General features: G+C 45.2%; 2 protein-coding genes and 1 long non-coding RNA gene across 52 annotated transcripts in view; 1 reads left to right on the forward strand and 2 right to left on the reverse strand.

Annotated features, from left to right (window-relative positions):
• Positions 1 to 878: 878 nt before the first annotated feature.
• SKIDA1 (SKI/DACH domain containing 1) lies at positions 879 to 5,168 on the reverse strand. The gene has a single exon (XM_051820683.3). It carries the CDS (start codon positions 5,010 to 5,012, stop codon positions 2,208 to 2,210), a length of 2,805 nt encoding a protein of 934 aa, XP_051676643.3. The 5' UTR covers positions 5,013 to 5,168; the 3' UTR covers positions 879 to 2,207.
• A 12,743-nt stretch (positions 5,169 to 17,911) lies between these two features.
• LOC138844966 (uncharacterized) lies at positions 17,912 to 22,563 on the reverse strand. The gene is made up of 2 exons (XR_011381500.2): positions 22,354 to 22,563; positions 17,912 to 20,877 (listed from the first exon to the last, which is right to left on the reverse strand). It is a non-coding gene; the product is annotated as an uncharacterized LOC138844966 (long non-coding RNA).
• MLLT10 (MLLT10 histone lysine methyltransferase DOT1L cofactor) overlaps positions 21,206 to 26,740 on the forward strand; it is a 217,751-nt gene continuing 212,216 nt past the window's right edge. For 18 of the 50 annotated variants that reach the window (XR_016218947.1, XR_016218946.1, XM_070055505.2 and 15 more), the window contains exons 1-2: positions 21,234 to 21,565; positions 21,709 to 21,868. Coding sequence is in view for 38 of the 50 variants with exons in the window: in XM_070055505.2 (XP_069911606.1) it covers positions 21,709 to 21,868 (160 nt within the window). In the remaining 12 variants the exon portion in view is untranslated. Of the gene's footprint in view, positions 21,566 to 21,708; positions 21,869 to 26,740 lie in introns of those variants that run through there. The other 32 variants (XM_070055499.2, XM_089311527.1, XM_070055502.2 and 29 more) reach the window with 10 other exon arrangements.

A 26,740-nucleotide genomic window follows, 5' to 3' on the forward strand; every position in this document is an offset into this window, starting at 1 on the left:
AGCCAATTGTTCAGCTTTCTGGGATCTGACTTGTAACATGGACTGGTCTTTGGAATTATACACAAAGTTGAATTCAAGGATAATATTCCCCAATTTTTCTTTGACCATTTCTACTATTTAAAAGAAGAGGAGGAGGAGGAGGGAAAGGAGGAGGAAGAGGAGGACCCAATGAACCTACATCTGGCAATATTCAAGAAGGAAAGGAAGGGAGGCAGTTCAAAGCATCTGTTTACTCCATCCACATGTATTTGGATGCAGGTACTCCCAGCCTCTGTCCTTTACACCAAGAGGAAAACCACAGAGCATACACAGTAATTAGGGCTGAGACCATCCAGATCTATCTGAAACATTTATAGACAAAAGGAAATTTTCAAAGGGAGTAGGAATTAAAAGGTTAAGAAAAGAAAAAAAAGACTGAATTTCCATGAGAAATAGCGATTTAAATTCACACAGTAAACATTTCATTGGTGTTTTGTTTTGTTTTGTGATTTATGATCTATAGATGCAACTTCTTAGACTCAAGATAGTAGAGATCTGAGTTACATAATTTGTCAGACTGAGGGAGGTGAACCAAAAATTATTAGATTCAACTTTCATTAAAATAACAACTGACCTCTGCTTCACTTTCTTAAAATCGAAACATTTCATACTTGATGTCTCACAAGTTTGTAAAGTTTTCTTGTTATTTGGGAAGAAATCCACCAGTGTTTTGTACAGAACCTGACTGGCCTCATCACACAGTAGTACAACAAAACACTACACCCAGTAAATGCATTTCTTTCAGGCAAAAATATTACAAGTGAGAATGTCAAGAGAACCATTCATTCCTGTTAACCGTTCTTCAATCTGGAATAAGTAGAAATGTATGGAACCAGGAATTTTAAACAGTGTTTTTAATTGAAAATAAAGCTAAAGCATGCTTTTCAACAGTGCAAATTTCCATAATTTTGATTTACTGCTTCCATCATCACAACACAGTATACCAGCATGGCCCTCACCAAGGGCTAGACCCTAGCCATTTGCATGTTGAACTACTTTGATTTTTAAGTGCAAATATAGATAGTCACCTCTGATTGTCACTTGCAGTAGAAACTCTCCTGCTGTATACACAGGATGGTCTGAAAACAAAAGTTTAGAGGGATGAAGAAAAAGTGTAAGATAATAAAATCCAAGTGCCTGAGTTCTGGTACCAAAAAGCCCTGAAATAACTTATTTTTCATTTGGGGGTATTGCAACTCTGACCCCTCATTTTCCTTTTCTTGGTTGTATTTACTGCCTTGTCACTAAGAAGAGTTAGACCATAATATATCCTACTATTAAGGGAAATATTTTAATTGTTTTGCAAGTTGGAAGAGTCATGTTCAGACCACAAGATAAGCAGGACAATATTGAGTCACCTTATTAAAAACATTTGGGTGAGAACACAAAAAGGACTTTTCCAATTGCAAGGAGTGGCTGTAAAAGTAAAACTCACACTCTCTACCAAAAAAAGAAAATCCCATTTTTTTTTTACTCAATATATATGAGGCAGCTTTTACCAGCATTCAATCAGGACTACACCCCAATCTTTCTACTCAAAAAAAAAAAAAAAAAAAAAAAAAAAAGAGTTAAGTGCAACTACTCCTGGAGAGGAAATGAGGGGAGTAAAAAGAAAAAAGATACCCCACAAACAAGAGCTCCAGAAAATAACATTTTGGGCTCATAGAGACTTCTTGCTACCTCACTGTAACCATGTGACCTAACAAACTTTCACTGAATTAAGTTACACTTTCAGGTCTGAAATCTAGTGCATAAACTTAATGGCTCATTGTAATATTTATTATTCAACCTTTTGACATTTATTTGTAGCAGTTGAATTGAGGTACCAAGTGCATTATTAGCATTGAAACAGTAAAGTGTTCCAGCTCTACCATAATAACTGAGTTTTACTTGAGTCTTTAGCCTGAAGTAGACCGTAGTATGTAAACCAACCCTTCTCCCACCCCGCCCCCATCCTTTTCCAAAAAAAAAAAAAAAAAAAAAAAAAAAAAAAAACCAACAACCCTGCAATGGAAAAAAAAAAAGTAATCCGATTTCTGTCTTCAAAATGCAATAAACCAGGACTCCAAAGGGGGTGTAACACATTAATGGACTTGTACAAACCATCCTGTGCAGTTTACAACAAAAGGAAGGTAATATGGTTCAAGAAAGTATCTTCCAAAACATTTTTATGAATTAAATTTCCTGAATTTGTGACTAGGTGGAAGAGGTATTGCAGAACCGCCCAGCTGCCATTTCCATATAGGATGGGCCTTGTGAGGAGGTTGGGAATCCTTAGTGGTGTTTAAGGAATACGCCGGCCACAAATCCCCATCCTTCCCAATAATGAGCGACGGTGGACAAGGAAAATTTGCCATGAAATTAAATGGCCTTTTCACTGCTGATGCTACATTGCTGGCTACCTTTTTGCGTCTGTTTATAACTGTAAAATCATCCAGTGTTCCTTCATGTGTCTCGGTTTTACCTGTAGGACGAGGGCTTCTAGCTGATTTCAAATTTGGTTTGACTGGAGGTGTCTGAAGGACAGGTCGCTTTCCCAGTACTAGTGTCCGGTAATTTTTTCTCACTCTGGCACCAAATTTATATTCCCCATCCTCAGGTTTTGGAGAACCTAAAGTGCATGACAGGCCCTGATTCTGAGCCAGTGGATTCAAGGAAGGAGTTTCTTTTTCAGGGCATGCAAAACCTTCCTTGGCTGTGGTTAACAAGGCGTCCTCCTCTTTACTCTCAGTTACACTGTAAAACTCACCCTTTGTATCATTGCACTCGCACTTTAGCTTATTTGTAATAAGGTCAGGTTCGTATTCTTCATTAGCACTACTGTCTTCTACTTTGATTTTAATATTGTGCAGAAATGGCAGTGTCTTGTCACCTGTGTCAGTGCCTTGATTCTCAGCTTTAGTTGCTGCTGCTGCTGCTGCTGCTGCTGCTGCTGCTGCTGCATCCACTTCAGGATCAGTTTGCGAAGAGGGCAAATCCGTAGCAAATTCATGACAATGAGGGATTTTCGAATCTTTTTCTGAATTTGCTGCTACTCCTGAAGATTCATTATTTAAGAACCTAGCAACAATTGTGCCGTTATCTGCACAGAGTGTAGCAGGAGTTGCTTGTAGGCATTTCCTAGCCTCTCGGAGTATTCTTTGTTGTGGAAATACATTGTTTGTCTTTGGGCTAGGTGAAGAGGCCCCCTCTGCCAGGCAGTTAATTGTCAGGTCAGTTCTCCTTACAGTACTGGAAATTTCAGAGTGTGGGAATGTAATCTCAGATACCCTATCGTTCCTTATCTCTGTGAAACAACTCCCCAGACTGGCCGGGCAGTACACCGGAGACGCTTTGGGGGCCCAGTCCTGCAGAGTCCACTCCTCGGGCGACTCGGCTTTGACGCCACTCTTGAGGTCGGGAAGTCTGCCGGCATCCTCGAAAGCAGCGGGTTTGGTTGCGGCGGCGGCCGAGGCCAGATGGTACAAGAAGTTGGCCTGCGCCTGCACGCTGGGAGGCTTGCAGAAGCTGGTGCGCCTGAAACGGATGCTCTGCACTGACACTTGGCTGGAGCCGGAGCTGGAGTCCGACTCCGTGGACGAGTCCTCCTCCTCCGAGCTGACTTCACTGGAATCCGAGGCCCCACTGCCCCCCTCCTCCTCCTCCTCCTCTTCCTCCTCCTCCTCCTCTTCCTCCTCCTCCTCCTCCTCTTCTCCCTCCTCCTCCTCTTCCTCCGAGGACACCGAGTTGCTGGAGCTGGACAAACTGGAGCCAAAATCCGAGTCGTTGGCTGCGTGGTCCGAGTAGGAGCTGGACTCGGAGTCGCTGCTGCAACTCTCGGGAAAGCTGCCCAGATGCGGCTGCGGCCGATGGTGGTGAGGGGGGTGGTGGTGGTTCTGCTGCGGCGGCTGGGCCCGGTGGTGGTGGTGGTGGTGGTGATGGTGGTGGTGGTGGTGGTGCTGGGGAGGCGGGCAGAAGCTGTTGACCAGATGAAATCTCTCCAGGCAAGTGGCCCCCGCGGCAGCCGCCGCCGCCGCCGCCGCCGCCGCCGCTGCCGCCGCCGCAGCCGCCTTGGCTTTGTAGGACCTAGGCGGCAGCAGCAGCAGGCGCCGGGCGCCGGCGTGCGGCGCGAGCAAGCAGTCCTTGGAGCCCCCGCGCCGGCGCTTGCCGCGGTAGCTCAGGCTCGCCGGCCCTCCTGCGCCCGCCTTGGGCTGCGGCCCGGTGGCCGACGCCTGGTAGTAGGCGGCGGCGGCGGCGGCGGCGGCGGCAGCGGCGGCGGCGGCGGCGGCGGCCGGGTGCTTGCTGCACAGCAGGCTCCGAAAATAAGCGGGGTCCGAATGGAAGGCGACGTAGTTTCCCGGGAGCGGGGCAGTTTCATAGTTTAGAGGGGCTTTGCAAGGCGAGCGCACGATTTCCGGGTAGCGCGAGCCCGGGTATTTGCTGAAAACCTGAGGTAGATGGGCGGCGGGGCGCGCGGCGGCGGCGGCGCCCGGGCGCGGGGACTGCGCGCTGATTGGCAGCGGCCGCGCCGCTCCACTCAGGCCCCGCCAAAGTTGGTGCTCGTCCTTCCAAAATGCCGGGCGGGGGCCCGCGGCGGCGGCGGCGGCGGCGGCGGCGGCGGCGGCGGCGGCGCGCTCCGGCGGTGGCGCTGGGGCTGCGGCTGCCCGGCCCGGTCGCCTGCGCTTGGTCTTGAGGACGCGCTCGGTTTTGCAGGACGTGTAGAGTGCTTCCACGTCTTCCCGGGAGATGAGCGTGCACTTGGCGGCGTGGAAGGCGATGCTGTTGATCGCCTTGAGTTTCCGCAACTCCTCCAGGTCGCAGTGGTGCTTTTTCACTTTCAGATGATCCATGCGCTTGTGCACGGTCGTCCTCGGGATGTTTTTCAGCAGATCCGTGAAGACTTGGGAGAGGGCAAACATTTGCTTCCCTTTAATGATGAGGTAGCCGAGCCTCACGCCATCCACCTCTTCAAAACCTGACTTCAGGTCTCCCATCTCGGGCACTAAACGATCCCCACCATTTGCAGTAAATATATACGTGACGCATACATACACATGTATGTATGTTAATCCTCCGCCAGATGCTGCGTGTGTCTCAAGGCATCCTGCTAATAAAATAACAAAGACTGTTATTCCCGGCGAAGGGACTGCCAAACTCTAGCCGAAATTATTGGGGGGAAAAAAAACCCCATGAAATTACACTGACTTGATTCTTGATTTTTTTTTTTTTTTTTTTTTTTTTTTTTTTTTTTTTTTGGTTTTCGTTTTTTTAAAAAAGAGGGAGAAAACCATCCGGCTTCTGATCTGCCAGTGTGTTGGTGTAAGGCCCCGATGCAGATCAGTACCTGCGCCCCTCCGGCCCTTCCTTCTCCATTGGAGCACTATGATAATGGAATGTGAAGGGAGAAAGAGAAAAGAAATGCAGCTGCTATTCCCGCCGCTGCTTTAGCTACAAATAAAATGACAGAGTGAAGTGAGCTCGTCCGGAGACACCTTCATCAATTAATTCCCCTAAAGCCAACGCTGATTGGACACTCCTGACAGGTGATGCAATAAAAATTGATATTCCACCCCTTCCCCCCAAAATCTCCCACTAATTAGCATACCCTTATACTGCCACCTCCCCTCCCAAAGTAAATAATACAGTCGGTATATAAATCTTTCCATTAAACTATCGGAGCTCAGAAGCAGCCTGACTCACAGACTTCATCAGAAGCAGTGTGTGTACGTTTAAAAAAAAAGGTATATTTTCCTTTAAAGAAATATTGCCTATTTTTTGCTTTATTTGCAATTTACCGATACGGCTATTATCGTTTCAAGATATTATTTTTAAAAACATTATCAAGCCTAGATAGATATACCCCACCCCCTTTTCCTTTGGAAAATGGAGCTCAAGCGAAAATGTGCAGAATAGCCTGGTATTTCCCTTACTGGAGTGAGGAGGAGGCTGGCTGGGAGCTCCGAAGTTAGACCGCGCGCTGAAACCCCCCAGTCAGGACTTACGTTTGGAATTTCTCTTGATTTTCCTTTTTTTTTTTTTTTTTTTTTCCTGAAATGCCTTTTTTACAACCAGAAACAAAGTTATTTGACCAAGGAAGCAGTTCAAGGCTCCAGCTCCGAAACACTGTAACAATTCAACTGGATTTCGGTTCTCTGCTGGGGGGTGGGGTGGGGAGGAGGTAGTTTCGCGTCAGACCCATAACAAAGCACAGATAAGCCAGAAATGTGTACACTTTTCACAATTAACCGGGCTGGCGTGGAGGCGGGATCCTCCTGGAGTCGCCGGTACAGCTTTTGCCAGGGTCCTGTTCAGGACAGGTCAGAATTCCAAGGAGCAGCTTGCTTCCTCCTGCAGCAAAGAAAAGAAAATGTAAAACGCCCAAGGTGCTTCCAGAGGTTTTACGTAATACCGATGAAAAGAAAGTGCTGATGTACGATGCAGACGCTTTCAGTGCTGTGTGCTGCTGTTGGTTGGTAGTTTAGGTGAGTCTTCTACAACTCCCATTTTTTTTTTTTTACCAATGAAATCCTGCTTTACCAAAAATCACTTTGGATGAATATCAAAATGATTTAACCTCTTCTTAGTGAAATTAAGGCATATTTTGGTGTCGTTTCCAAGGATATCCAAAATATTGCCAAATGAGAGCAAGGTTCTTCCCAGTTGCATTACCACTATCCCAAGGCAGTTTGTTGGCTGCTTTGCAAAATTCGGCAAAATCTTCTTAACTGTTCACTGTTTGCAACTACAGCATAAATGCAACCCAAGCATTTATATGTTTCCTTGTTCCTCCAAAAATAGACACATCCGTGTGGTTAAAAGAATAAACGGATATTTCTGAGCCTGCAAGAAAAAAAAATTGTACAATAATTTCTTTCTTCACATTCAAAAGTTCCAGCCTCCCCTGCTCTGGGCTAGCTAGCACCAGAAGGTATGACTTAAAAGGAAAAAAAAAAAAAAAGCTAAAACAGAGGAATCAGATACACAAAAAGGTTGTTTGCTTGACAAGATGAAATCTCGGCCATAGTTCCCCACCCCCACCCTCATCTCGCTTGTAATTTCCCAGGAATTTTCAAGAGAATTGGGAATTTCAAGAAGTGCATCCGGAAATTAAGGAAGTCTATTTAAGAGAGTCTGTAACTCAGGAGGCTGGGATTTGAAAAGTCAGCCCTGGACTACTGTTGCACTCAGCACAGATGTAATCGCCGCTCTTCAACTTAATCAATGTGTGTACAAACCACGATGTCTACTTCTTGCCTTTGAAATCTAAGGCTAGCATTTCCATCCAAGAAATCAGAGCTACAGCAAATTACATTTTTGTCCCTTGAATGAGAGAAGGATCATTGAATGGATCTCGTGATATTTCAGGCTTTAAACGTAACCGAGAGGCAGCAATGAACAATGCCTCGTCACAGCTAATACCATCCACCGAGTTGGCTTTCTTTTGCATCTGGATCCATCACACCGCGTTTTTCTCTTTCATTTTCACAGGAGGCAAAATGCACAAGGTTTAAGCAGAAAGCAAAGTTTCCAGGAAAAGCAGATGCTGGTGTTTGTTTTTAAAAGTAAAATGACCTGACTCTTTCTATTGCCAGCAACAATAATGTCGTTTTAAAATTCCTCCTGATGCACTTATATACTGCCAGCCCTATCCCTCCCACCCCACCTCCGCCCATTCCCCTCCCCCAGCTTCAAGATTTAGATCCAAGAGTCAAACAACCAAGAAATAGTAAACTCACAAAAAGCCTTTGAGAAGACATTACAAAAGGTTGGCTAGAGTGTCCAATTTTTTTTGGGGGGGGGGCAGGTAGTTTTAGTTGTTCTCAATTACTGTTTAGATTTATACATGCACGCCTGTGCACACGCACGCACACACACATTCCTATTCCTCCTGCACATAGCAACATGATTTAGTAGCCATTTCAAAATTACCTTCTTTTTTCTCTCCCTCTCTTCTCACCTTTAAAATACTGGCAACATAGGTGGTTTTGAAAAGTAGTTGAAAATTAAGGGTTTTTTTTTCTTTTTTTAAACTAAAGGTGTAATCTGTTGGATCAAATAGAGAAAAATAAAGACCAGGAGATTTGGAAATGTGTCTATCTATAGTATTTATGCAAGTATATCTGAACGTGCACTCAGACACCTGTACACTTCTACATTTTTAATACTCCTATTACACATCTTTCTTCTTGTTTAATACATTCTTTTGTTCTTTTAACTTCCCCATCGTGTGTGTGTGTGTGTGTGTGTATGAGTGTGTGTGTTCAGGCTGGAACACTTACCGTGGCATGTGTGTGCACACACACATACACACACATACACAGAATGTGACAGACAGCTTTCTTGTGGCCATCAGCACACGTTGCATATCCGGGGTCTTCTCCAGGCACATTGGGGGTCGATCCCGATAAAAAGATCTAGCAGAGGCCCCTGAGCGCTCACACATGAAAGGCAGGGGACTTTAAGATGGATTTGCATGCACACCGGGGATTTCGATCAATAGCTACCAACATTTATGGCTTAGATTATTAATGCGAAAGCTGGCCAAAAGAATGGGGATGAAAAATTAAAGGTGTCTGTTATCAATTATGCTTAAAGTTATGCAATAATTTACTTAGTTTGCCTGGATGTGCAGATCCAGATGTATAAAGTACTATTCTTCAAAAGCCAGGGGGTTTCTTTGATAAATTTGTTGACCATGTCAGCTGTCTCTACAATCAAAGATGAACCAAATTCAGATGATGGACTATATTCAAATTCTTTTTTAAGAAAGGATATATCAGCTTCTGTGTTTCTTAAATACATGTGTATATGTGAATGGATACACCCAGATTAACGTTTGTGCATATATCCATCTCTGGGGGGGTCTAGAGAATTTAGGCATATATATGTTATGCACTGAGTTAATTAAACATGATTATTTACTCAGTGAAGAATACATAATGTACATGCTATGGTAAAAGTATATTTTGCTTTGAAAATAAAGCTGCTGGCTAAAGGAAAATCCTCTGCAGCAAATACAGATTGAAATACATTCTTAATGTCCACTGTATTGTAAAAAACCAGCACTTTCAGTTTTTAAAGTGATGGGCTGTACAAATATGAACATATTTGTCTTTACTTATCCCATATGAATTGCTAAATTTACCTTCAGATGCTCTATTTTGATTTATTTTCACTGTATTTTATGTTTAAATACCATTGCAATTCAGTCTGACCTCTTTCCTCTGGAGCGAAGTAATGCACATGGCATTTACAGTCTTTTAAATGGTTAGCTGGGAAATGCAATAGCAATTTGCAGGAGTAGTTTACTAATGGGGAAAGTTCTTTTGAAAACCTGAAGGAAAACCGAAGAGTACTTTTGCATGTCTACACTACAACTGTCATATAATTAAAGTATTGAAGAGCATTAAAATAATCCTTTTCCTTCCAGGCTCTCACCCATACATACATAATTTAAATGAGGATCACACACCCCACCACCACAACCTAACTCTTCACCATATACATTTGGTTTAGTGATTGCTGGGCACATTTTGTTCAAAGTGAATTCAGAGAGAAAAGGGTAAGGAACATCACAAAGGACTCAACAATGTCAGTATACCGCAGAATAAAGCAGAATAAAAGGAGCCCCTTATACTATTCACCAAAAGTCACTATAATACTTACAATATAAAGTCTATAGCAATAATTTAAAGTCTCATGTGTTGAATCAGTAGAAGATATAAGATAATAAAATCTCAACAACAGTTTCTTAGCTAAATTTATCTAATATCACACTTTCTCTGCTTTGTGGGAGGGGAAAATGAGAATGTAGGAGGGAGGAATGGCTAAATTGAAGAGCTAATTAAATTATAACTTAGTATATTTTCCTTAATTTTTTTTTCTTTTAGTCTCATCCAAACAAATCAGGGCAAGTCTCCAAAAGGGACCATCCTTCTGTTCTTGGGCCTTTAAAAACCCTGTCTTTAACAGAAGTTTGGGACACAGAGTATATGCCATGTTGTCTACTGACCCATAATCAAAATGCAGTGACCTTCTACCCTTTTTTTGCCCCCTGACCCATCTTGAATTCAATGCAGCCTTTATAAATTTGCAAATCCTTGGAGGTAAAGGGGTTTTTGTGAGGCTTTGTTCTGAGAAAGCCCTAAGAGTGTGCTTTCTAAATTAGACAAAGGTAAAGCAAGAAACATTAGTGAATGAAATTTTATACAGGTGAGCAATGGGCAACTCTTCCTAACACATATTGCAAGCTAAAAAGCAGTTATAAACATAGGAGACAAGGAGGTTATGGATTGCATCAAATTAGAGTGCCGTACAAATCACTTTCATGATGTAAGAAATGGTTAGGCCACAATCTTCCTGTTCTTCTCATTTTCAGGGCTGTGGGGGACCCTAGTGACCAAGGAAGGAATGGGGGTGGGAGGGAGGGGGAAAGGAGAGGAGAGAGGAAGGGGAAGAAAGAAGAGTGAGACTGATGTGAATCTGCAGGCACATTCCCTTATCTTTCCTACTATCCACCAGTTTAAAGGACACTATAATTATGATGGTGATAAAACAATGCCTGCTCATGTGTGCTGAATAAATAAAGAATGTTTACTGCTCAAGAATCTTTTTATTCCAATTAAATGTTATTAAAAAAAAGGCCACTTTTCCTACTGCAACCCCCTTTCCCCTCAATTATCTTGTTTTGTTGCAATATTTTCCTATGCAAGGCAGGGCCTTTCACAATTGATAGTGTATGTAGAAAAAAAGTCAGAGAAAGTGGAGTTCAACCGTCATATATTAAATACTACATAAATATCAAGAACCACCATTTGTTTATGTTGTCCAAATTTTTGTTCCTTTTACACCAGGGTCAAATGTGTTGAGACAGAAGTGATGACACTAAGTGTTGAGGCCTACCTATGGCTGCAGCCGCCATACTGGAGCACCCAGGAGGGGAGAAGCCAAGATAGCACAGGAGGAGCCTGAAGGCCCCTGAAAAGGGAATCCTCTGGTTCTGTTCTCCTGGCTTAAGCCCAAATCCTTCCAGGAGCACTGGAGCCAATCATTGCCTCCCACTGCTGCAGCTACTGGGAGCACACAAAAAAGCAGGAGCTCAAAGAAAAAAAAATTCACAAGTTCACATTTCTGGAAACACAAGTATCATTTTATATTCATGACATCAGCAAATCACATCATAATCAGATTCAAACAAGGTGTGGGCAGTAATGCCCATCAGGCTGGGCACTGAACACTGACGGTATCACATCCTAACCAGAAAATTTGCTTTTATTAATCTTGGAATCCTGAGTGAAAATTAAGTCTTTTAACTTTGGAAAGCTCACTTTTCACTTAAGAGGCCAGTTTTTACATTAATAAATTTCAAATAAACATGTCATTTTGAGTTATTCCATAACATTTAAATTTAGACTTTGATTTCCTGACTTTCTCAGATGCAGTAGTGTTTTGTTTGTTTTTTAAAAATCAAGGACACAACAAACATGATAGAAAATGCACTTATTCCGTTAAATGCCTTACAAACCTGCCTTTTTACTCCTTCTAAGTAGCGTATTGTTAAGTATAACTTTTTTAAAAAACCACTTTCGTCAAAGAAGCATCTAATTTTTTTGGCACATAGTATTTGGTGATGTGGTGCAAAAATACAACAGTAAAAAATTTCAAGGTATTTGTAAGTTTTCTGAAGAGTCTTAGGCCCCTTTTCTATTGAAAGTTTAGAGCTCCAATACCCTCAATTCTACTGGCAGAATTAGGATGGACTTAGAGGGTCCTAAACGTGACCGATTCACTAAGGCGGGGGGCTACAGCTTGCAGCAACGTGCTCGGCAACTTAATCCTACGCTAAAAGAGGGCAGAGAGCGAAAAAGAATGGAATACAAACTCTCCTGACATTCGTAGTTACTCTCAAGGTGGATTGTGTATTTTAAGGCTGATGGGAACGTCTGGTTTTTGGAGCAAAAAGAAGAGAAGGTAAGTGTTTATCCTTGTAGCCACCAGTTCGTAGAGAAACAATGAAAAGAACAAAGGGAACCACTTCTCCAGCTGAACATTTTCTGTGTCCCCCTCCATCTCAAGCTAAAAAGCTTGCGAGGGGATTCGCTTTACGTTAAGTAGTGGTGACTGGGCTTGCTGAACTAAGGAACGGGGGGAAACGTTGAAAGGTAGTGTAAATATAGACCCACTAATAATAATAAAGGCTGAGGCGGCGAATCTCCACAGCGCCGGTCACAGCCAACTTGCAGCAGAAGTTGCTAACTGCTGCAAGGTAAAGCCCAAGAAATAACCTTTGCATACCAGATTTCGAACCCAGGCATTGAAATAGCTTTTCTTGCCGTTTGGAGGGGTTTCTGAGCCCCAAAGGCGTAGGTGCTGTTCTCTGTGGGAAGACAGCGATGTACTATCTGGGTCGAAAAATGATCTCTATCGCTATCTGGAAGAGCATTTTTTTTTTTAAGGAGGAAAGGGGATTCAAGTATTGACGCTTCTGTTTGCTGGTATTAGACATGGCAGCGTTGGTTGGGAGGGGAGGGTTTCGCATTTACATGTCTTGGCTCTGGGGTACGCTGGTTACCGGCAAGTCTGCCTTTGTGGGTCCGTGTGGCTGAGGAGGTGACCGAGTGCCGTGGGCATTATATAAATGGATCGGGGTGTGTGTGTGTGTGTGTGTGTGTGTGTGGTGGGGGGAACCCCCGAAGCCGTCGAACATACGAAACACGGCTTTTTACTGCCCCCCAAGCGGCGACCGAGCCCCCACGCCCCACCTCAGAATCCGTATATTACCTGCCCTGTTACAGTGACACATGTTTATGTTTATAGTCCTGGTTTGTAGTAGTGTCAAGAGCCGCAGCGAGAGGAGGGGGAGGAGGCAGGAGAGGGAGGAGTAAAGGCAACCACCCCCACTTGTTGTTAAAGCAAATTTACTGCGTTATTGCAAGGCTGTACTGGGGGCTGGGATGAGAGTTGAGAGGAAGGGTAGAGTTGGGATGTGTGTGGGTGATGGAAGGGGGTGGGGTGGGGTTAAGGGATCCGCGATGGAGCCCTTCTCTGCAGCAGCCGGAGAAGCAGCTCAGTCCACAGGGGAGCATGCTAGCGCGGTCGAAAACAAAAAGGTTCCTCCAGCTCGCTGCGTTCACGTGGGGGGCTCCGCACCCGGGGCTCCAGGGCCCTGACCTCTGACCCCGGCTCCTCTCGGCGCTCTCCCGGTGCCGCGCGGCCACTTTTTACCCAGGATGCCTCGCGCGGGCCGCGCTCGTGCCGCGCTCGAGTCCTTCCTAATCCTCCATTCCCCGATTTCCATCCCCCGCCCCCCGCCCCCCCGCCGCCGCCAGCCCCGGGGGAGGATTCTCCAGCAGGGAACCCCCGCCCCACCCCCACTCCCAGAGCCCTGGCGGAGGCGGCCGCGGCTGGGCCGGGCGGGGCGGGGAGTGCGGGGCCGGGCCTCCCCTGCCGGGCCCGGGCCTGGCGGGGGAGGGAGGTGAGGGAAGGGGAGCCGAGGGGAGGGGGCTGGCCCCGCGGCCCTGCCAAGGCCCGGACCTGTTGCCTGCGATTGGTCCGCCTCGTCCCGCGCCCTCACCCTGCCCGCTGCGGCCCCAGCCCCTCCACGGAATCGTGGGGGAGGAAATGGGGATGGCTCTTCCCCTCGCCACCTCCCTCCAACTTTCTTTTTTTTTCCTTGGGGGGGGGGGGCGGGATGAGAAAGCTGAGAGAGCGCAGCCGCTGCCCCATCCTTTCTCAGAAAGTATTGTCATGCGCGGGCCCACCACCCTCCCGGCCTCGCTACTTAAACTCTGCTTCCCCGCCGCGGAGCAGCTCCCCGGGCCGCAGCCCCCGCCCGGTCGCCGGCGGCCCCAGCGAGCCGGGCTGCCTTTCTGCCCTGGAAGCTCCCTCGTCCACGTTCCACTTTTCCCCCCGTCCCAGGAGGCGTAAGATAAAACCCCTTATTTGCTGCTCGCTGCCGGACAAGCCTTTCCCTTCCGTCAGAAGGCACTGGATGGAGAGTTTTAAAATAACACTATTTAAAGCAGGAAATAAAGAGAGGGGATCGTTCTTTGGCCGGGTTTAGACGCCATTCATACAATGACTTTTTTTTTGAAATACGAAATGTATCTCAGGTGAAAGGTTTTCTTGAATTTGCCTGATTTCCTTCTAGCTTTGGGGTTTCCTGAGGAACAGTTTCCGGAGGGAAATGGCAAATCAACCTTGAGATGGAAGGGAGACTTCCCGACCACCTTCTAAAAACGAAGGGGGAAACTGTGAAAATAGGCTCGGAAAGTAGCGGCGAGGCGGCCCACAGCGAAAGCTGGCGTCGCGGAAGGAAGCGCCTCCGGGTCGGAGATGGGAAAGGCGGCGCGCGGGCGGCGGGCGAGCGCCGGGACAGGCCCGGCGGTGGGGAGAAGGCGCGGCCGGCCTTGGCGCGCGAAAACGCGGCCGGGGAGGGCTCGGGGCGGGGGCTCCACCACGCGGCCGGAGTCGCGGAGGAAGCGGGACCTGCTCCTGGCGCCCGGCCGCCCCCATTGTTCAGCCCTCTCTCTGCTGCTCGGCGGGCGCTTCCTTCCCGAGGGGGGGGGTCCCGCAGCCCAGCCGGGCCCCCGCCCGCGCCTCTCCGCACTCTAGAGCTCGGACCGGGTCGGGTCGGGTCGGGTCGAGTCGGGTCGGCGCGGCAAGTTTTACGAGCTGACTCGGCCAGCCAGGGGTTCCCGACCGAAGCCCTCGTAGAAAGCAGGCTTTACAACGTGCCGCTAAATTGGGAAGCTGGGCAAGCCTGAAACTCGCACAGTTAAAGAAAAGGGAAAGGAGCTTAGCTAGCTTTATAAAGTGATAACCAGCCAAGACAATAAATGGGCATTTTTTTCTGGATGCGGAGAGTTAGAGCAGATTATATAATATTTGAGATAACTCTAAGCGTATGGATTCGGAAAATGAATGTGAGGGCTTAGAGGAGTTCGGAAAAGCACGTTTCGATGTTCCTATTAGTTATTGCCTAGCTCTTTGTTGTAAGCAAGAAGTCTAATTTAAAAAGAAAGGGCTGAGGTGGCCCTAACAAAAACGAACTTAATTTCTTAACCTGAAATGTATTTTCAGAATAATGGTGAATTTCAAAAGGGAAAAACATTTAATTTGCTTTTAAAGCACGTTTTGGGAACAAATAATTGCAACCCACCTAGGAAACCCTGCTTATTTTCCTTTGTGCGGCATGTGGAAAAAATATTTCTGGCAAACGTCATAGTTTTTTAAAAATGAAGATTTCCAACAAGTGCTGGCGAGTTGGTAGACAAGACCAAAGTCAACGTGGGAGAACGCTTGTGAAGAAATAATTTCAATACTATGCCTCAAACCTTATTAGGGCAAATGAGTGATTTCAACTTACATTTATAATAGACTTTGAGGAAATTCCTTTCAAAATACTCATTACTGCTCTGTGTATTATGTAGCAGTGTTTCCCAAGGTGGGTTTTTAAAAACCAATTATAATTGATCTCTAATGGAATATTATATTTACACGTCATCATGAAAACATCATTTGATAAGAGTTTTGAATTACAAGAAAGAAGTTAACAGATGATCTTCATAAATAGCATCTGTTTGAAAGGACCCTTTAAGAGTCTATTGAAGGTAGCTAAGGTTGTGATTTTGCATTTGAAATGGTATAGAAGTTGTCTGCATTTTAACACTTTCATTTTGTGGGTCTTTTTTTCTGAACTTGCATTTCCTCGTAGAAATCTTTCAGTTATTTTGAGGTATAGGAAGAAATTCATATGTAAGAAATTATTTGAGGAGTGATTATGGAAAGGTTTTGATAGAAAAAAAAGAATCGTTGAAAATTAAGTATTCTCAAGTCTGCTCATTCTGTTCCACACTCATCCTCCCTTGGTTCCCCCCACTCTTTGGATTCAATTTACATTTTTTATTTGTTAGTCTTTGAGATTTTTGAACAGCTTTAGAAGTTCACCTGTGCTGTTGTTGACAGCAGAAGGTGAATCTTTTTACATTTTTTATTGTTTCGGGTATTTTTTGTTTCATTTAAAGTAAAAAAAAATGTTGCAAGTCATCATAAACTTGTGAGAAAAACAACAAATGGGCGGAAAAAAGGGCATGAATGGGGGTGGGGGTGGAGAGGGACGTGCAGCATTCCTGACTAGTCTTTGTGATACCTTTCCTTACTTGTATGTCATATTTTCTACTTCTGTTTGCGCCGAAGAGCTTTGCTTTTTTAGTTAGGGTAAAATGCCACCATATAGAAATTACCTACATTCCAGTTCTTAAGGGCCACAGTAAAATAAGACTGACAAAAACTGATCAGCAGCTTGTGTGTTTAATTCACCAGGAATGTTAAGCTTCATAAGATTCACCCTATGGGGTCATGTTGGTCCTTGGCACTGTTACTGTACAACTTCAAGAGGTAAATATACACATTACAGATTTTAAAAATCTAAGATGTACTAGACAAACAGTTAATTAATTGAAGGAATAAAAATGAATTTGTCAACCTCTTTCTTTCTGGGACACAATGCACTTAATTAACATATTCTTGGGCTTGTTTCTGGATTTGGTAAGCAGTGGCCCCAGAGAGGAAAACATTTAAATCTTAAAAAGTGACCTTCTTTGGTCTTAATAGTATTTAGCAATTCAGTTGAATTACCCCCCCCACCCCCACCCTGCAGTCCTAGAGATGTTTCATTTTTCTCAAGATTCTCATTTCAAAAACTGATTTTCCTCTTTTCTACGTCCAGAATCTTTTCATTTAATCTTACTGTACCTTAAAAATAGACACCTAAATATGTCACTTTAATCACATTTTAATTATAGCGGATGCAAATCTTCAGTGTCTGGGAAAAATGGACCTTACACTCCTACTCTTACATTGTACTGATGATACCCTGAAAAGTCAAAGTCTAACATCTTTAAGTGTTATTGCATCAGGGAAAAAAAGTCCAACCCTTAAATGTTAACAAGTTTACTTAAACCTAGAAGATCTAAGGAAATATTGGAGATTCTTATTTTCCTGTTGGTAATTAGAGATGGTGTTTTGCCCCCAAAAAGGAAATATAGCCCATTAATACAAATTTTATTACAAAAGGAATAGCTCTGATGCCATACACAAGATTAACCAAACCAAACCTTTTCAAGTACTAGACCTTGATCCTTAAAAGGATTTTAAACTTTAAATCCCATACAATATAAATTTCAGAGTTATTTAAACTTCCAAAAATTAAGTGTATCTAACAATATTAATTATTATTGGTTCCAAATTAGAGTTGGTTTTGTAATAAAATGATGACCTTTGCATGAAAAGGTGGTTAACATTTGAGGGCTATTTAAATGTAGACAATCTAAACTAATTTTCTTAACTACTAATTTCAGCTATTGAAAATCTTTAAAGCCATGGACATCTGAGAATTTCTGTTAATCATTACTTAGAAATTTTAGTTCAATTACACATGCAGAATAAAGTCTTGCTTTTCCCTGAAGCAGGCTGCAATTAGCTTTTAAACACCAATATTGTAGATTATAAAAACATGTATCATGGGCCTACTATGTGCAAGATTTTGCTAGGCCTTGTGGTGAGTTAAAAAAAAGGATTAACAATGGAATTTTGTAAAAGCCACGAACAGAATCTCAACTTAAAACATAATTGAAATGAATACCTTTATATGAAAATTTGGCTACTACTCCATGATGTTGGTTGCTGTCTCTGTTTGCATCTACAATACACAGAGTGATAAATAACAAAAGTAGTTCAGGAATACTTTTGTATTTAATCATACTTCTTATCATAAACTTCTCACACAAAAGGTAAAAATTGTTTGATACCAAATAAGACAGAATTTTATTCAAATGTTATATAAAATGCTATGTAAAGGAAGATGTATCTGTATAGATAATAAGAAATTGCCTTTTTGAGTTTTTCAACCAATTTATTTAGAAAGAAGATTATACCTTTCAATCAGGTTTAGAATATACATGGATTCTAATTGGTATTTGTTTGTTTGTTTAAAAACTTAGTATGCAGGCCAATATAGAATTTTAAACACTTTGTGGAAGTCAAATATCTAAGTGAAGGAAAGTGTACTTAATCTTAGCAATATAGAAATATACTTTAGGTATACAGAAATATACCTCAATTCTATGCCTCATTATAGAAATATATTCAACAATGGATGTGACACTAATGTCAATTGTACAAACACAAGGCAAAGAAAACTGTAAGAGGTAAATATGAGCAATAATAACCTATGAACCAAATGAAGTTTTAATATTTGTCATAATATCTATTTAAATAAATGATTATAGAAAAGCAAATACAAAAATTTGGTGCCCAAGTTACGGCCTAAAGAAAATTACAAGAAGATATATTACCCGTAAAGCAAAAATACATTTTCCCATTATAGTCGGGTTAGAGGTTACATTATAAAATACTTTACTTGAGTTTTTTGTGGTTTGCCTCAGATGATTAGTTTCGAGAAATATATGAACCAATACTGAGTTGGCTGCTGCTATGTGAAGAGGGATATTAGAGACAACAGGCTTTTGTTTTATTCTACAGGTATTAGAGACACTTTCCTAAAGGATATTTTGAGAATATACAGTCAGATGTAAAGACGGATGTTTTAAGACTGAAATTGTCCTTTTCCTATGGAGTTATTCTATAAATCTCATCAAAAAATTTTTTTTCTTAACACTACCATGTGTTGTTTAAAAGCTTACTTGAAGTTTAACAATTCTGGCAATCCAATTATAAGTTTTATCCATTCTGGGTTTTGAGAATTAGCATTTTCAGCCAATTGGCAAAGTGCTTTCTTTCTAGACCTGTATCTGTATCTCTATATATACATCATAAAGGACAAGTACAACCTCCTCATCGCTATTTTCTCTATATCCAAAACAGTCCCTGGCACACAGTAAATGTTCAAAAAATATTTACTCAATGAATAAGTAATCAACTGTGTATTTGAATTGTTTTATTTTGCCTGCTATTTTCCTTTTCCTTTAATATTTTATAGAAACAAACTAAATGTTATACATGATATAAAACAAAAATTCCATATTTTAAAATATACTCATTTTTTCATATAACTTTCATAACTCAGCATATATATTAAAATGTTTTAAGCAATTTGAATTACAACTTGTCAACATTTATACATGTCTTTTCACAAAATTTCTGCTTCAGATACTATTATTTATATACAGACCTGTTATGTAATGTATATTTTCCTCTTTTTAAATTCTAAAATATCTTACAAATATGTATTTTGGTTTTATTTGGAAATAGCAAATGTTTTCATGCATTTTTTTATTAAGTGTTCCAGAATAGGGTAAGGTATGCATCCTCCTTTACATATAAATTAATTCCATCATAAGAGCTAAGCTTCAATGCATTAAAAATAAAATGAACAAATTTTTAAAATAATTTAGTACATTAAGGTTTGACTGCAGTGTTTGAGAAGTTTCACATTGATTTTTAACTCAAAATTACTCTACATTAGGCGTCTGAGCAGGAATTGGACATTGAACTGGTATCCTTTGTATAAGGGTAAGGACAAAATAACACAGTTAAGATACACAAAACACTACAGTTTTATTTAAAGGGCATTTTTACTGGTATAAAATGCAGACATTTTAAGAACATTATATAGTCAGAAATGTATTGTTGTCATATCCCCTCCCCACATTTGCATTTTTGTAATATGTAATCTTGCAGTTAATTTTCCTAAGTGAAGTGATATAGTTTAAAAAAAGAGCATTCCCATCTTTTTGGGTCTCTTTACTATACATTTCTCCCTGTTTTATGCTTTGGTAGATTTGCATTGCTGTGCTTAGCTTTTAAATATGTGAATGTATTTGCTAATATATGCTTATTAATTCTTAGATTTCTAGCAAAAATTTGAAAGAAAACCCTGCCATGTTGCCAGTTGCTTTCCTCTATGAGGACATTTAGAGTGCTTTTTAAAGCTTACACCGTTTTATTTTTTGGTAGTAGACTAGGACTTTTGGTTCCTGCATCCTTTAACATTGTGTAAGGACATTTTCCAGGTTATCACATTTATTGGTAACTCCTGATAAACAGCCATTTTGTACCTGCATGGTATTAAGCAAAAGCCATGAATTTGCTTTGTAACTATGCTTATCATTTAAACCATCTACCCTTAATTCCTATTTCACGCTAAACTTTTATAATTAGACACATTTTGCTTAAAATCAATACTGGACTTCTATGAATACATGAAGTCTCGAGCGACAGAAGATTTTACAGCTCAAAACTGCTCTGTATCCAGCTAATTAATCTATTCAGATAGGCCTAATCCATTTTCTATTTGTATGTAAGGAGGTAGTTCCCATTTTTCTGCCAGTTAAATAACGTCACATTTCTAAGAGCAAATTTGGAGGAAAGAGCCAGATCAGACGAATCCTTAATCAAAACTGGATTCCACTGCCTCAAGGTGTTAATTGTCTCTTGGTGGCTGACTGGGAGAACCTGGGTTCCTTGCATTTTTGCAAATCATCACATCATAGCGCTAATTCCTGACAAACAACCATTTGTGCTCTTGCCCGTCCAGCTGAGGGTAGCCTTGGTGCTCCCAGTCTAAAGTACAACCCTAACACAGGCTTTTGACCTTCAGTTTGTAATGCACTTTTCATTTGTCACTGGGACCAACGTGGTGCGTGATGAACGCCGATTTGGTAGCACTTCCACCGGGTGAACTTTGGGGAGAGTCCAGGTTTGGAATTTAATGGGTGGAGAGGCTGCGGCAGCATGGTGAAGTTCGCGCGGGCGACTTCAGGAAGCCATGCTTCATTACACCCTTCAGGGAGCTGGCATAGGCAGCTCGTCCGACTCTTGATACCCCGGGGCCAGTTCCTGAGAAAAAAGCCGTCAGGTAGGTTTTTTCAACGCCGGGAGACGCCCACGAGGGGGTCCCCTCTCGACCCTCCGCCAAAACCCCCGCCCAGCCCTCGGCCTCCGCCACCACCCCCACCCGCCGCGGCCTCTCGCTGACGCGCACACACAGCCCGCGCTGCGGAGGACGGCCCCAACGTCCCCGCCCCCGCGTGCGCGCCCCCGCGGCCTCCCGTTGGCTCCTTTGGCCTCCCCGGGTCTTCAGCCCCGTTCGCCCCCGCCCTCGGCATACCGCGGCGGCGGCGCGCGGCGCGGGGGAGGGGAAGGGGCCCCGGAGGCAGGCTGGGGCAGCCGGCCGGGCGCGGCGGCGCGCACGCAGGCCTCGCCGCTCCCAGGCCTCCTCCCTGACGCTGGCCGCAGGGCGGGCGCGCACGCCGAGTGACGCTCGGAGGAGGAAGCGCTGCCCCCGTCCCCTCCCTCGCCGCCCCTGGCCCAGCGGGAGCCCCCCCAGTGCGCCTGTGCGGAGGCCTACTTGATTATGTGTGCCCTCTCGGGGCGCCAGCGTTAGCGGCCGGGTGGAGGTGGGGAGGGACGACGCCGAGGAGGAGGAGGAGGAGGAGGAGGCGGAGGAGGGGAGGTGGGGGGAGTCAGCAAGGACATGGCTCCTGACTCCTGTGCGGAACGTGAGTGACTGAGCGGCAAAGCCTGAGTGAGCGAGCGGCCGAGCGGCGGGCGGGAGCCGGGGGCGCCAGGGAGGGCGAGGGGCGCGGGGGGCTGTGCAGGGGGGTGGGAAATCGCTGATGGGCTTGCATGTGTTTTTTAATGGTCCCCCCCCCCCCAACTCCCTCTTAGATGGTCTCTAGCGACCGGCCCGTGTCACTGGAGGACGAGGTCTCCCATAGTATGAAGGAGATGATTGGAGGCTGTTGCGTTTGCTCAGACGAGAGAGGCTGGGCCGAGAACCCGCTGGTTTATTGCGACGGGCACGGCTGCAGCGTCGCGGTGCATCAAGGTAAACACCCAACCGCCCGCCGGGCCGGACCGGCCTGCCCCCAACCGTCACCGCCTCCCCCGCCCCGGCCGCAACCGCCAGCCCCTGCCCCTCCCCCGCCCCGTGCCGCGGCCGCGGGCGGCACTCGCGGGGTCGGTCGCGGGCCGGAGGGCGTGTGGGCCGTGCCTGTGGGAGAAAGTGCGTGTGGCCTGGCCTGTCATGTGATTTCGCTCTCACTCTCTCAAGTGTCATTGGGCCGCCGCCTGCGCCTGGGGCCGGTGGTCTGGCGGCTCCAGGCCCCAGGGTGGGGGTGGGGGTGGGGGTGGGGGCGGGGGCGGGAGCGTGCGCCCCGCGTGGCGCTCGCGGTGGCTGTGGGCTTGCGAGCGTGGAGACCCCTCCCCCTGCAGGGCCTGCTTCAGGCTGCCGCAGTGTGTCTGGAGACTTCCTGTGGTCCGGGGACGGGCTTGCGAGGCCTGGGCGGGCGGGCAGGCAGGCAGGCGTGTTACCTTGGCGCTGTGGTGGAGAGGAGACCAGGCTGCAGCTGAACGCTCTTCTGCGGAGCCAGCCCGGGAGCTTCCTGCGGGGAGGACGATGCAGGCCACTGGCCGCCGCTGGTCTGGGCAAAGCTGCCTGGGCTGGGTATTGGCAGAACCAGGCCACTCGCTCAGCGGAGAGGAGGTGGTGGGTGCTGCCAAGAGACTTGGGGAAGCCTCAGCTTATTACTGGGTGTTTCCATCCGGTGTGTTGGGTCTACGAGCAGGCGGAAGACGCTAGTAAGGTATTTTTTTTTTCTCTGACCATTGGGGTCTATTTTTTCCATTTCTTGAGGTGAAGAGGTTGTGGCCCAAGCAATCTAGGTACGTTTTTGGTGGCTCCCTGCTTCTTCACTGCTCTACCCGCTTCTCATTCCTTGGGCTGGCGTTGAGTGATGCAGAAGTTGTTTAGTGGAGTACTGGACTCTGCCAAAGGAGAGAGTGAAAATCTCAGCGTAAAAGGTTCAAGTGCATTCTTTAAAGCGTGGAATATCGCAACTGCGAAGTGAGACTAAGATGCAGTGATGATGGTTCTGAGACCGTGAATTAACCTGAGAATGGATACAGTTAGTCCCGGTTGTTCCTGAGGAACAGTGAAGTTGCATACCCTCTCTTTTTAAAGAGTGAAAACATGCATTAAAATTACATGCTGATTTTAAGGTGTCAGGACTTGTATGTTGTGTTTAGTGGCATTTGTGGAGGTATTTCTTATTAATTGGTTGATAAATTACCAAACATTGATAAGTAATGGCTGTCTTCCAGTATAGAAAATGTTAATTTAAGTCTTAAAGTTTACTCTCTAGCAGTGCTCCCAAATAAAAATAAAAGTTTATGGACACTGATGCTGTGTTTGTTGGTTGATCAATATTTTATTCTGATGTTTACAAATGTTTAAAGATATTAGAGGGGCTTGTGTGGTGGCACACTGGGTTAAGCTATTACCTGTGCCTCTGGAACCCATATGGGTGCCAGTTCTAGTCCCAGCTGTACCACTTCCAATCCAGCTCCTTGTTAATGCACCTGGGAAAGCAACAGAAAATGGTCCAAGTGCTTTGGACCCTGCCATCCACATGGGAGACGTGTATGAAGTTTCAGGCTTCTGGCTTCAGCCTGGCCCAACTGTGGCGGTTGTGGCCATTTGGGCAGTTACCTAGCAGATGGAAGAACTCTGTCTTTCCCTCTTTCTCTGTCGTTCTGCCTTTCAAATACATAAAAAGTTAGTTTTTGAAGTATTAAAAAGTTGATTTTACATAATTAAAAAATTTTTTTGAGGCACAGAGTGAACTCTGATCTGATGGTTTGCTTCCCAAATGACCAGAATGGCTGGAGACTGTGACTGGTCTGGGGCCTGAAGCACGGAGCTAAGAACACAATCCAGTTCTCCCAGGTTGGTCACTGGGATGAAATCACTGGAACTTGCTGACTCCTGTTGTTGACAATGGCAGGTAGCTAGAGTCAGGAGACAGCACCAGGAATTGAACCCAGGCACTCTGATTTGGATTGTGGGTTTGTTCACCACTAGGTTAAATACTTGTTCCTGGTTTTATTTAAGTGCTTCTGATATTTAAGATGTTAGCAAGATTCTGCTGAACAAGCTCATTTGAGATTATCAGTTGGATATTTTTAATATTATTCAACACCAATTTTTAAGCAGTAGATATGTAAATTAGATATGATATATATTTGAATTGATTGTTGGAGCATTCACGTGCTACATTTTTAAATAAACATGTACTTAAAAATATTTTTGTCTTTGAAAGAGAGTGACAGGGTGAGCAGGAGAAACGGAAAGATCTTTCATCTTCTGGTTTAACCCTAGATGCCCAAAATAGCCAGAGCTGGGCCAGACCAAAGTCGGAAGCTAAGGATTCCATTTTGATCTCCATGTAGGTAGCAGGAACCCAGTCCACTCTCTCCCAGGCCTATTAGCAGGAAGCTGGATCAGAAGAGGAGTAGTGGGTACCCAAATATGTGGGTGTCCCAAGTAGCAGCAGCTTAACCTTCTGTGCCACAACACACCTCCCATGTGCTTTCTGTTTATTTGCATATTCTTGAAGAGCAGCAGAGAGAGACACATTCCATCTTCAGGTTCACTCCTCAAAGGCCTGCAACAGGTCTCCATGAGAGTGGTAGGGGCCAGCACTTGAGACACCTTTTATTGCTTCTCACCATACATTAGCAGGAATCTGAATTAGAAGTGGAATAGTGGAACTGATAAGGGATGCAGGCAATGGGCACCACAGGTAGTGACTTACCCACTGTACCACAACGTCTACCCCCATGTAACCCTTCTTTTAAAAAATTTATTTATTTGATTGGGGCCGGCGCTGTGGTGTAGTGGGTAAAGCCGCTGCCTGCAGTGCTGGCATCTCTCTCATATGGGTGCCGGTTCGAGCCCTGGTGGCTCCACTTTGAATCCAGCTCTCTGCTATGGCCTGGGAAAGCAGTAGAAGATAGTCCAAGTCCTTGGGCCCCTGCACCCATGCGGGAGACCTGGAAGAAGCTCCTGGCTCCTGGCTTCGGATCAGCTCAGCTCTGGCCATTGAGGCCAATTGGGAGTGAACCAGTGAACCAGCGAACAGAAAACCTCTCTCTGCCTCTCCTTCTCTCTCTGTGTAACTCCGACTTTCTTTTTACTTTAAAAGACAAAAAAAGATTTATTTATATGAAAGGCATAGTTAGGGCCGGCGCCGCGGCTCACTAGGCTAATCCTCCCCCTTGCAGCGCCGGCACACCGGGTTCTAGTCCCGGTCGGGGTGCCGGATTCTGTCCCGGTTACCCCTCTTCCAGGCCAGCTCTCTGCTGTGGCCAGGGAGTGCAGTGGAGGATGGCCCAAGTATTTGGGCCCTGCACCCCATGGGAGACCAGGAGAAGTACCTGGCTCCTGCCTTCGGATCAGCGCGGTGCGCTGGCCGCAGTGGCCATTGGAGGGTGAACCAACGGCAAAGGAAGACCTTTCTCCCTGCCTCTCTCTCTCACTGTCCACTCTGCCTGTCAACAAAAAAACAAAAGAAAGGCATAGTGTCGCTCCCCCTCTTCGTGGAGGAACGACACAGGACCCTGCGCTGTTCTTTCGTCTGCTCGGCCCTCCCCGGGTTTGCTGCTGGTTCTTCCCGGGTTGGCTACTATCCCTTCCACCTCCGTGGAAGGGCAGTTCCCCCTGGCCACATTCCCCACTTCCGCAGGGGAGCGGCACACCGCCGGCCGGCTTTCTCGGGGGCTGCACAGGTGTTCCTTCAGCTAGATGTTCCCCTTAGATGTTCCCCATAGATGTTCCTGGTGCATGCCGTCTCTCTCCTCCTTTATAGTCCTCCTCCGCCAATCCTAACTCGGCTGCCCACACGCCGAGTACGCTGCTCTCCTCCAATCAATAGCAAGTCCTACAGTTTATTAGTTGAACTGGAGGCAGCTGTGCGGAAGCTGTTTACTTCTCTCCCAGCGCCATATTGTGGGAGAGCAGATGCATAGAATAAGTCTTAATTCCAGTAACTCAGTCTAGTCCGGTTGCTCCCCACAGCATAGTTAACACAGAGAGAGACAGATCTTCCATCTGCTGCTTCACCTCTGCTTTTTTTTTTTTTTTTTTTGACAGAGTTAGTGAGAGAGAGACAGAAAGGTCTTCCTTTTGTTGGTTCACTCCCCAATGGCCGCTACGGCTGGAGCTGCGCTGATCCAAAGCCAGGAGCTGGTGCTTCCCCCGATCTCCCATGCGGGTGCAGGGACCCTAGCACTTGGGCCATCCTCCACTGCCTTCCTGGCCCACAGCAGAGAGCTGGACTGGAAGAGGAGTAACTGGGACTAGAGCCTGGTGCCTATATGGGATGCCGGCCCCTGGTTCACCTCTCAAATAGCCACAATGGCTGAAGCTGGGCTGTTCAGGAGCCAGGAGCAGGGACCCTGAAGCACTTGGGCCATCTGCTGCTGCTTTCCCAGGCCACTTGTAGGGAGGTGGATCGAAAGTGGAGCAGCTGGATTTCAACCAGCGTCCATATGGGATGCTGGTGTGGCAGGCAGAGGCTTAACCTGCCACACTACAACGTTGTCCTCCCCCCACATCCCCACCCCGCTACCCGCTGCCCAGTGCCTCGTGTACATTTTTTAAGTAATGGCTTTACTGAGATGTCATTGTGAGAATACAATTTGTCCATTTAAAGTGTACAATTCAGTGGTTTTTAGTGTATTCAGAGTGTGCAGCCATTACTATGATTAATTTTAGATCCTTTTCTGCATACTTATGAACCTTGGACCTGCCCCTCCTTTCTTTTTTGAAGATTTGTTTTTTTATTTGAAAGAGTTTCAGAGAGGAGGAGAATCAGAGAGAGGTTTTCCATCTGCTGGTTTGCTCCCCAAATGGCTGCAA

This window comes from Oryctolagus cuniculus, chromosome 13, assembly GCF_051225735.1.
Source record: "Oryctolagus cuniculus isolate XC-2025 breed Fujian yellow rabbit chromosome 13, ASM5122573v1, whole genome shotgun sequence".
Taxonomy (NCBI): Eukaryota; Metazoa; Chordata; class Mammalia; order Lagomorpha; family Leporidae; genus Oryctolagus; species Oryctolagus cuniculus.

Bases quoted from the DNA above. Each gene is read 5' to 3' on its own strand.
- SKIDA1 (XM_051820683.3), bottom strand. From the start codon at position 5,012: ATGGGAGACCTGAAGTCAGGTTTTGAAGAGGTGGATGGCGTGAGGCTC.